Source organism: Rutidosis leptorrhynchoides, chromosome 9, assembly GCF_046630445.1.
Source record: "Rutidosis leptorrhynchoides isolate AG116_Rl617_1_P2 chromosome 9, CSIRO_AGI_Rlap_v1, whole genome shotgun sequence".
Taxonomy (NCBI): Eukaryota; Viridiplantae; Streptophyta; class Magnoliopsida; order Asterales; family Asteraceae; genus Rutidosis; species Rutidosis leptorrhynchoides.
Genome location: NC_092341.1, coordinates 238,863,968 through 238,875,652, shown reverse-complemented (window position 1 = coordinate 238,875,652; position 11,685 = coordinate 238,863,968). Strand labels below are relative to the sequence as shown.

General features: G+C 36.1%; 1 protein-coding gene across 1 annotated transcript; it reads left to right on the top strand.

Annotated features, from left to right (window-relative positions):
• Positions 1-6,649: 6,649 nt before the first annotated feature.
• On the top strand, positions 6,650-10,422 carry LOC139866610 (protease Do-like 9). Its single transcript, XM_071854897.1, has 9 exons — positions 6,650-7,321; positions 7,421-7,620; positions 8,096-8,276; positions 8,373-8,564; positions 8,865-9,097; positions 9,179-9,280; positions 9,806-9,856; positions 9,993-10,097; positions 10,324-10,422. Exons 1-9 carry the CDS (start codon positions 6,781-6,783, stop codon positions 10,420-10,422), a joined length of 1,704 nt encoding a protein of 567 aa, XP_071710998.1. The 5' UTR covers positions 6,650-6,780.
• Positions 10,423-11,685: the final 1,263 nt, after the last annotated feature.

Sequence of the window (11,685 nt, the reverse complement as noted above, 5' to 3'; positions counted from 1 at the left end):
TGCGTACTGATGCAACAAACAAAGGTTATCGCTTACGCCTCCCGACAACTGAAGATTCACGAACGAAATTACACTACTCACGATCTCGAGCTTGGAGTCGTTGTCTTTGCATTAAAGCTGTGGAGACACTACCTCTATGGAACAAAGAACACTATTTTCACCGATCATAAAAGTCTCCAACACATCTTTGATCAGAAGCAACTGAATATGAGACAGCATCGATGGATCGAGATGCTGAACGACTATGATTGTGAACTCTGTTACCATCCTGGCAAGGCAAATGTTGTAGCTGACGCTTTGAGCTGAAAGGAGAGGATGGCACCTCTTCGTGTTCGGGCCCTGAATATCACCATTCATTTGAACCTCAACAGCCAGATCCGAGTAGCCCAAGATGAGGCTCTCAAAGAGGTGAATATATCTCATGAACACTTGAACATTCTCGTCTCTCGATTCGAAGTTAAGGAGACTGGACTCTGATACTACGCCAGAAGAATTTGGGTACCTCGTTATGGAGATCTACGGATCCTTATACTAGATGATGCCCACAAGTCAAGATATTCGATTCATCCAGGAGCCGGAAAAATATACCACGATCTCAAGGAACAGTATTGGTGGCCTAATTTTAAGAAGGATGTTGCAACTTATGTTGGGAAGTGTTTGACTTACTCAAAGGTTAAGGCCGAACATCAAAAGAACTCTGGGTTACTTCAGCAATTAGAAATCTCACAATGGAAGTGGGAAAGGATAACAATGGACTTCATTACGAAGCTACCAAAGACGGTGGGCGGATACGATACCATTTGGGTTATCGTTGACTGTCTTACCAAATCTGCACACTTTTTAGCCATGAAGGAGACAGATACGATGGAGAAACTCGCTCAACTATACATAAAAGAGGTTGTATCTCATCATGGTGTGCCCTTATCGATCATCTCAAATCGCAATGCCCGTTTTGCTTCCAGATTTTGGCGTTATTTGCAAGAAGCCTTGGGGACTCGTCTCGACATGAGTACTGCGTATCACCCACAGACTGACGGACAAAGTGAACGCACGATTCAGACTTTGGAGGAAATGTTGTGTGCTTGTGTCATTGATTTCGGAAAGGCTTGGGAAAGGCATTTGCCGCTAGCCGAATTCTCTTACAACAACAGTTATCATTCGAGTATTAATGTCGCACCTTTCGAAGCGTTGTATGGCCGCAAATGCCGTTCTCCTATTTGTTGGGCCGAAGTAGGTGAAAAGTAAATCACCGGACCCGAGTTAGTCCATGAAACCACTGAGAAGATTGTCCAAATTCAAGCGAGGCTCAAGACGGTCCGTGACCGTCAAAAGAGTTATGCCGACCTTAAACGTAAAGACTTCGAATTCAATGTGGGTGACAGTGTAATGTTGAAAGTCGCACCTTGGAAAGGTGTAATCCGTTTTGGAAAACGTGGGAAGCTCAATCCGCGATACATTGGTCCTTTTGAAATCTTGGAGCGTGTTGGACCCGTTGCTTACCGTTTGGATCTTCCGACTCAATTGAGCTCAGTTCGTCCTACCTTCCACGTATCAAATTTGAAGAAGTGTCTTGCTAAACCGGAACTTGTCATACCACTGGAGGAACTTACAATTGATGACAAACTCCACTTCGTGGAAGAACCTGTCGAAATTATGGACCTTGAGGTCAAAACTTTGAAACGCAACAAGATTCCAATCATCCGAGTCCGATGGAATGCCAAACGAGGACCTGAGTTTACCTGGGAACGAGAGGATCAAATGATGCAGAAGTATCCTCACCTTTTCCCAACTCCTCCATCTCCCTCAGCTTAAAATTTCGGGATGAAATTTTCTTTAACAGGTGGGTAATGTAACGACCCTGGATTTTCCAACTTATATTATTAATATTTATAATTAATACTTGCGTTTTAATAAATGTATTCTTATACATTTTTCTTGTCACCGTAATTGACTTTCCAATGCCACGACTTGTCTTTGTGACACACGTTTTTCACGAATAATATTTCGAATATTATTTACATTCATAATTAATTATTATTAATTATTTCTAATTAACTAAGGTAAGTAGTTAATTACTTGGAGCTTGTTACTAATTTGTTGCATACTTACATGGGCCTTTATTATTGGACTTGGAAGCCCACCATACATTACTTAATGGACTAACTAGTAAGCCCACTATTATGCTAATATTTCTTTAAGGTTAAACAATATTAATTAAGTTAAGTGAGGAGACAAAGTTGTTTCAAGCATGCAAGCACCAAATTTTCATGCATTTAACTTTATACCTCTTCCTAGCATTCACCACCTTCCCACACTTGAAAGTTGAACTTGACCTTCCCCTTTTGACTCCAAAACCGACGGTTTGACAAGGGAGGGAGTGAGTTCCATTTTTCATTTTTTTTTTCTACTTATTTACTAGTTTGAACTTCATTTCACACACTCCATTCTTACACTACTTTCTTTTCTCTCAACTTTATCTCTAAATTGAAAGTAATATATCTATTTTCTTCATTCTTTTCTTCCTTTGAAAACCAGATTGTATCATCATCATCATACTAGTTTGTTGTTTGTTGTTAAAGATCAAGCTTCCTAGTTTGTATCTTCATGAATCTTGCTTCTTCCATCCTTTGTTTGATGAGAAGTCAAGAACAAGGATCTAAGCTTGTTAGCTTATGGTTCTACACTTGAAATATTATAAAGATCTAAAGTTCATAAGCATTAAGATCTTACTTGTGTTCATGTTTTGTAAACTTAAGGTTTATTTTCTTAAGATCCAAGCTTTGGCTTGAATCTTCTTAAGTATGAAACAAACATGAACTTGTTATTTGTAACTTTAGTTTATTTCTTCTTTTTATTTATTTAAATTCGTGATTTATTAATATTGGTCAAGTATTACTAGTTAAACTTGATCTCATTTTTCTTGAAACTAAAGTTTAAACTTTGTTAGTTCAAGAACATGGAAGTTTAACTTTCTAGTTATAACTTCATACACTTATGTTGGATCTAAGTTTCTATAACTTATGGTCTTCCAATTTTGTTGTAAACAAAAGCTTATGAGCTAAAATACATTCTACAAGATTAAAATCTAAGTTTCATAACTTATGGTTTTATTAAAGTGAAGATCCAAGTTCTATAACTTAGGATTTAACTTAAGAACACTAGATCTAGACTTTCTAGTCTAGGATCCTTAAGATCTAACTAAGATCTAAGTTCTACAACTTAAGATCTTGTTTATTTAGTTTACTTTCAAGTTTATAGCTTAATATTACTATTAGAACTCATGTATGTGTCGGATCTAAGATCTTGATGTAACTTTGGTTCATCAACCTACTTACAACCCTTAAATGATTTGTGCTATTTATCTTAGACATACACTAGTGTCATGATGGTCAAAACTTGGTTAAAGTGATGCAAACACATCAACGAGTTGTACACTTGAAGCTACAAGCATCAAGGATGAGAACCGTGATGAGCATCAAGCACCAAGAACCCACCGGAACACATTGCTTACCATTTTTGAGGTCTGATCAGTAACCTGGGCTACTGGAAAAGTTAATTTCCAGAATGTTCGGTTCGATTAGATGACTTTTCGTTTAAGACTCGTCTTAATCCGATTTACGGTTTATGATTTATAGCCTTCCGAAAGTCACTACACCTTTGTAACGTTGTGCTGAAATTTCTGACCTACTCGCACTTAAACCGTCGTCACAGTCAAACGAAGACGATTTTGGTTCTGGAATTTGGTCGGAAACTAGGGGACTCACATACGGAGCCATAGCCACTGATTATGCGTCTTTTCGATTTACGTAGAGGTCGTAGCAGCTGATCAAAGTCAGCCTTTGTTTCGATCTCTATTCTTGATTGAAACTTACTTTACCCTTTTTGACTTATGATGAATGATGATGATACTTAAGACCTAATTTACATACTTTTAAACCTTTGGGAACGATTTACTGACTTAGTAACTTTTGACTTAGGTTGAGGACCTTTCGGACCAACTACTTGCTTACTTACCTTTTTAGCAACTTTACTACTTTCCACTGTGAGTTATAGAATCCCTTTTTACTTTAACTATTTTGTGACTGAGAATACTTGCGCTTTTTAGGTTTTACATACTAGGCACATGTACTTAAACTTTATATATGTGTGGGTGATATAACGGCATAAACTTTCCCCTTAGCTCGGTAACGTTTAGTCATTGGTTTTTGAACCGGTGAACGCGAATCTTAGATATGGATCCATAGGGTTTGACATCCCCACTCGGGCTAGTCGCGCTAGCATTTAACGGGTGTTTAATACTTCGTAAACTTACGCACTCGCCAAGTGTACTTTTAGGGGGTGTTATTTACGTTAAGTTAGTTACCAAGTGCCCACGGTTGAACATATACTTTTCATACTGTTTTGAAATACGAAATCTCGTGGCCTACCTTACATTACTGTTACATTTAAACTATAGCTCACCAACATTCGTGTTGACGTTTTTAAGCATGTTTTCTCAGGTGCTTAGAGGTTTGATTGCTTCCGCTGTTGTAGTCTTGCTGTGTAGACACCTGTTGCTTTTGTTAGAGATGTCTCCGCATGAAACATTTATCTTGCATTCACAAACTATGTTACTTTTGAAACCATGAATTTGTAACGACCATTGGGTCACTTACTATTATTAATTGCTTCTATTCGTAGAAGCATACTATCGGTTGTAAAACTTTTGATATTGGTTAAGACGTCACCTTTTCTTATCAATGCAAACTTATTTTAAAATAGCATATAGTGTTTGACCTTGTAATGATCCTGTTGTTGATGATCCGTACACGTTAATTTTGTACGGGGCGTCACAAATTGACTAAAATCGTTTTGAACCATTGATGAGCGTTAAGAGATTAATTAGGCTAATTTAAAAAATCTAATCGTGGTATGCTTCTAAAAGGGACTATTTTTCTCGGATATATATATATATATATATATATATATATATATATATATATATATATATATATATATATATATATATATATATCTCTTTTTTTTTACTTTGAGCTTCAAAGGAATTTGAAGTATGTCTTGAATCCAATCAGTGCGATCAGTCCAGTCAAGTCCTTGACTTCGGTCGTAGGTTGAAAGTAAAGAGGTAGCCGTTTCGTTCTCCTAGATGCACGAATGAGGAGAGAAAGAAGCAAACGAGCCGGAAAAATCACAGAGACGTACTGATACGATAGGGCTTTGATTGGTATTTCTTTTTTATTAGTGATTCTTCTTCCTCTTGAACCTCGAACAAAAAAAAGATCTCGCCATCAGCTCGACTAAGAGTTCCGAATCAAAAAAGTCAACTGAACTTTACTTAAGACGAAGGAACCGAGTGCCAAAAATATATATATATATATATATATATATATATATATATATATATATATATATATATATATATATATATATATATATATATATATATATATATATATATATATATGCTAGGTTTTTGAGCCCGTGCGTTGCACGGGTGTCTAAAAAATCGTGCAGAAAATGTAATTTGAAGTTCATAATGGTATGTAAATGACGATATTAAAAAAATATGAAAAGTATAAGAATTATTCAAGAGCCCGTGGTGTTGACAAATTTTAAAAATTCTTTTGAGTTTAAGAGCCAGTGATGTTGACAAATTTCAAAAATTCCTTTAGAGTTTAAGAGCCCGTGGTGTTGACGAATTTTAAAAGTTCTTTTGAGTTTAAGAGCCCGTAGTGTTGACAAATTTTAAAAGTGATTTTGGGTTGCGTTAGTAACTTAATGTCTATAATTTTTTCTCACCATTAATATATTTTTAATATATAAATTATATACTACGTAATATTTATAGTATATAATTTACGATAAGAATCCGCCAAATTCGACTTATTAAAGTTGTTGATCAAGAAATTGGACATTGCCACTTGTTGTGCGTATATGAATTTAGATTCGATTAAAGTTATAATGTAATGTATTGTAGTTGTTGTTTTGTTATTGCCGTTGGTTGATTTTGAAAAAAAAAAAACCCTTCAAACTAGTTTTTGCTCGTTAAAATCTACACAAGTGTTCTTATTCGACAACACGACATGGTTTTAAATCTTATTGCTTCCAACTTTTCTAATACAGTGTTGCGTGATGAAGGGAACAATCATTCACGAGTTAAACACGCACTAGTGTGAATTTGTTGATTGGTTGCCATGTTCTTGAGATTTGCGTGTGATTCCTGAAATATGTGGTGCAAAACGGAAGTGTTAAGATCTCTCATTCATAGAAAAAAATGCGTTATCTAAATAGAATTTGAAGTGTCAGAAAATCTGGACGTAATGCGTGGTGCGTGGTACATGTAAGTTGGAGCGTAGCCGGTAAAATGAACCAACGACCAGGTGACACGCACCACACATCGTCCACCACACACCGTATATGATGCGTAATAAGAGAGCACATTGACAATTACAATTTTTGAGAATATATTGTTAAACACCCTATTGAATTTTTGAGAATATATTGTTAAACACCCTATTGAGATTTTAACCAATTTTTCTTTATTCAAGTATTATACTTTTCTCACATACAAAGGAATGTAAAAGAAATCTGGGCTGATTAGGTATAACTTCAGTCTTCAGGCCCATTTATTCTCCCTTCGTTACCTATCACCTGAAATCGTAAAATTCAATTTCTCCACCGCCATCCCTTCCCCTATGAAACGTATACCGTCGTTTTCATTATAGATATCACACAAAAAGAAAGAGTATAAAAATATACCCCCAAAATCAAACCCTAATTATGGATAAACCTGCCAGAAAACGTACCCGGAAACCTAAAAACACAATCGACACAGAATCAAACCCTAACACCACCACCCCTACCATCGACGACGTACTACCTTCCATAAACGCCACAAACACCGATGACACAACCACAACCGATCGCCGTCGTTCAAAACGTCGTCGGAATAACGGAAAAACAAATACGGACGATGTCGCCATCGTTGCGTCACCTGAACGGAGAACTTCTCGCCACAACGATTACAGCAACGGTGACTATGACGTCACGGCGGTTGTACCGGAAAATGTAGGAAAATCGGTGCCGTCGATGGACGCCGTTGTGAAAGTGTTTTGTGTTCATACAGAACCGAATTTTTCGCTGCCGTGGCAGCGAAAAAGACAGTATAGTTCGAGTAGCAGCGGGTTTATAATTAGTGGCCGTAGGGTTTTAACGAATGCGCATTCGGTTGAACATTATACTCAGGTTAAAGTTAAGAAACGTGGCTCTGATACCAAGTATTTGGCTACTGTGCTTGCTATTGGAACTGAATGTGATATTGGTTAGTGCATATGTTAATGTGTACTCTGTAATTATTATTATGGTCTCTTGATTAGTTAGATATAAGATGATAAGTTGTTTAATGAAAATGATTTGGCAGCAATGTTGACTGTGAGTGATGATGAATTCTGGGAAGGAATTACACCTCTTGAGTTTGGAGACTTGCCTGCATTGCAAGACGCTGTAACTGTTGTCGGCTATCCAATTGGAGGAGACACAATTTCTGTTACTAGTGGGGTTGTGTCTCGAATAGAGATATTATCTTATGTTCATGGTTCAACCGAGCTTCTCGGTTTGCAGGTATAACTAATTGCATCCTTTTATTTTGTTTTAGAATATGAAAATATGGTATTTATGAATCTGAGCTAATTTGGGATATATTTTTTCTCTACCATAGTAATTGGTCGGCACTTTGAAGGGATTAATCGGGGTTTTTAATCGGATTGGACTTTCTATACATTTAAATAATGTATTTCAAAATTATATTAGAAGAAAAGCATAAACATAATATAAACTTTAACATAATTGTTTAAAAACATAAACATAATCGTTCATTTGGTCAAAAACTCTAAATTGTACTTTCATTTCTTATTAAAATCTAAACCAATTTTGTCTGAAGTGAAGGTTTTGTATGCATAAAACTTTCTAGATCAGTTTATTCAAAAATTAAGATTAGAATTGAGATAATAGAATTTTTATAATCATATTTGGCACACTGATTATTTTATTAGAAATTTGATTGTTTAGAAGAGTAACCAACGTGATTGTTCTGTAGATTGATGCTGCTATAAATTCTGGAAATTCTGGAGGGCCAGCTTTTAATGATAAGGGAGCGTGTGTTGGTATTGCATTTCAATCTCTAAAACATGAAGATGCAGAAAACATTGGCTATGTGATACCAACCCCGGTCGTTATGCACTTTATTCGTGACTATGAGAAGAATGGAGAATATACAGGTAACGTTAGTTCTACAATGTTAATTGTATCTAATCATCTACTTATATACTGTCTATATCATAATATGAATTTGATTTTTGATCACAATCGTCTAGGGTTCCCAATTCTTGGAGTTGAGTGGCAAAAAATGGAGAATCCAGACCTGCGCATGTCAATGGGGATGGGCAACAAACATAAAGGTGTTCGTATCAAAAGAATTGAACCTACTGCTCCAGAATCTAATGTTTTGAACCCTTCTGATATAATTCTTAGCTTTGATGGGGTTAATGTTGCTAATGATGGAACAGGTGTGACCTTATTATCTATTATAGCATTTTTTTTAGATTAAAATTTACTCCCTCCGTCCCAAAATAGGTATCTCATTGTCTGTTATATAATACTTGATTAAGATTATACTAGTGAACACACGTTTAATACTCGGTGAATTCAAATAATTTTATAACACAGAAAAAATATTGAAAGTCAAAGTTGAAAAGAAAGATTTTTAAAAGTCAAAATGAGAGTTACTTTGGGATGGAGGGAATATTTGTTGATAAAAGTTGTATCTTTAGAATTCTTACTTGGGTTGTTTGAAAATTTGGTTTCAGTTCCATTTAGGCATGGAGAGCGTATTGGTTTCAGCTACCTTGTTTCGCAAAAGTATACTGGTGATAAAGCTTTAGTTAAAATACTTAGAAATTCTAAGATACATGAATTCAACATAAAACTTGCAACTCATAAGCGGTTAATACCAGCACACGTCGTGGGCCAGCCCCCTTCTTATTATATAGTTGCTGGATTTGTTTTTACTGCTGTATCTGTCCCATATTTGCGTTCAGAGGTACGTTGTAAAATTTGTGTTGTTTATAGTTACTCTATGTGACATTAAATTTCTTAAAAAATTTGCTTTATGATTTTTCAGTATGGAAAAGATTACGACTTTGATGCTCCAGTAAAGCTGTTGGACAAGCATCTACATGCCATGGCAGAATCTGTTGATGAACAACTTGTTGTAGTTTCTCAGGTCAAATTCTTTATTTTCGTTGTTAATTTCACGTTTGTTTATTACCATGATCAGCTCACATTAGTCTGTATGTTAGCCATTGTTGTAGAAGACTAAAAGTCGTCCGACACCGAGTCAGCAGACGCTTTAATTTGGAGACTAGCCTGTCCTGTTTCCCCCTAAAACGCTTAAAAAGTCAGTCAACGCTAAAAGTTTTTGTCAAAGTCGTTTGAGTTGAACTTCGTCGGGTCTGATTCGGTCAAAGTCAAAATTGGTCAAAGTTGGGTTAAAATTTTCATATGTTTAAAAATTAGATTTAGGTCAAAATATGTTTATAATAAATATGTTTAATGTTTTGATATATTTATGTGAAATATGTATATGTTCAATTTATTTATTACTAAAAGTCTACATTGATCAACGCCCGACTCGTCCATCCAAGGTCCCGACTGACTCGTGCTCGACTCGCGATTTTTACGACCTTGGTGTTAGTTATACGAAGGGCTTTTGATGTGGAAAACATTCAAGTTCTCTTTTTCATTTCAGGTACTCGTGGCTGACATTAATATTGGCTATGAAGAAATAGTGAATACTCAGGTTAAAGTGAAATCAACTTTAAAACTTTGTGAAATCCATTTTAAAACCTTTTATCTTTCAAAAAGTAATATATGTGCAAAACATTAGTCTCCATCTATTTTCTCACTCTTTTCTTGTTCATATTTCGTTCGCATAGGTTCTTGCTTTCAACAACAAGCCAGTCAAGAACTTAAAAAGTTTGGCAGATATGGTGGAAAGTTGTAGCGATGAATTTCTGAAGTTCAACCTCGAATATGAACAGGTCCCCACACTCTACTCGTCACTACGTTTATGTGAAACATTAGTGTTGGGATATGGAGTATTTTATATTGATACATGCGTCAAATGAGCTAAATAATCGATTTTTAAAAGGTCAATTAGGTTTGAGCAGATAAAAAGTCGCCAAACTTACACAAAAAATATCCCAAGTTCTTTTAAAACGTGATTGACTATGACCATTGACTATTGGCTTTCTATTGATTTTGTAGATTGTTGTATTGCGGACCAAGATGGCAAAAGAAGCAACTCGAGACATCCTGTTAACACATTGTATACCTTCAGCTATGTCCGATGATTTGAAGTCTTGAAGAATTAACTAACAAGAATCAGTAATGAACTGCTGCATTTTATGGTCTTTTATATTATTTCTCACAGACCTTTCTGCTTTCGTACAACCAACGAGTATTTTATCTGCAATTTAGATCGCTAATCCTGCCTATGGTGCTTTTTTGTGACCGAGTTTTGCTTGTAACAGGTTAATTAAGGTAGCAAGTTCTTAAGAACAGTTTTGATGGTCTAAGATGCTTAAGTTATATGATAATGTTAAATTTATGATGAGCGAAGGGGACTTCATTTTGATTAGCTTGTATGTTGTAACATGTAGTTCTCTTTAAGGATCAATTGCCATGTTGATGTTTCAAATTTTGTAGCTATTGATGGTAAATGGTTTGCCAAATTTGTATCATGTCCTATTTCAACAGGCTGAGCACCATAATTCTCATTGTTGGAGAGTATGCAATGTTAGCCTGTTGGTTTCTTAAAGTTTGAGGGTGGGGACAAAGTTTGAAACTTTTTTTTTTTTTTTTTTTTTTTTTTGACGAGGAACCCTACTATGGGCCAGAGCACATTGGCCCCCCCACCGCAGGTAAACCCCGGGTAAACAGCAAGCCAACCCTCCACCGCTACCGGGTAAAACATCCTCCAGCTTTGGTCATTAAATGCGGGCACCATGCGGGCACCCCTTGGAGTTGAACCCGAGACCTCCACCTTCATGGGAAGTGTTGGTGGTCACCCAGGCTAGGCCTGGATGGTTAAAAGTTTGAAACTTAAAATCACAGAAAATGTGTGGCCTTTATTGCTTACTCTGTATATCAAACCCCAAATGCCCTTATTTTACTGTTGAGTTTGTCTACAATGGTAATTTTACATTTTACAATGGTAATTTTCATGAAAGAAACTATTAAAGCTTACATCCGCTACTTTAATGATTACACGAGTAAGATATCATTAAGTTGAGCAATAACATGAGCTAAGGGTGTCCTCTAGATTATATAGTCCTCGTGATATTGAACTGAGACGATGATGTAAAGATCTTTAACATTCTGCATACATTTTAGATGAGAGGAGTTATCTGTATTGAAGATTCTTGGTTCAATGATACTGTCCATGGATAAGTAATTATTCTCGTTGGTTTGTCCTCACATCACAACATAAATTCCTGTGGCGATTATCATTCCTCCTTTAACATTGGGTAAAATTACCGCAAACATCGACGACCCTTCAGCTACCAAACCCCGCATGCCACAGCCACACTCTACCTTTCAACACCTACGGAGGTACCCACCAACAGA

Coding starts and splice junctions, on each gene's coding strand:
- LOC139866610 (XM_071854897.1), top strand. CDS start 6,781: ATGGATAAACCTGCCAGAAAACGTACCCGGAAACCTAAAAACACAATC. Junction 7,322..7,420: donor TGGAACTGAATGTGATATTG/GTTAGTGCATAT, acceptor ATGATTTGGCAG/CAATGTTGACTGTGAGTGAT. Junction 9,281..9,805: donor AACTTGTTGTAGTTTCTCAG/GTCAAATTCTTT, acceptor TTTTCATTTCAG/GTACTCGTGGCTGACATTAA.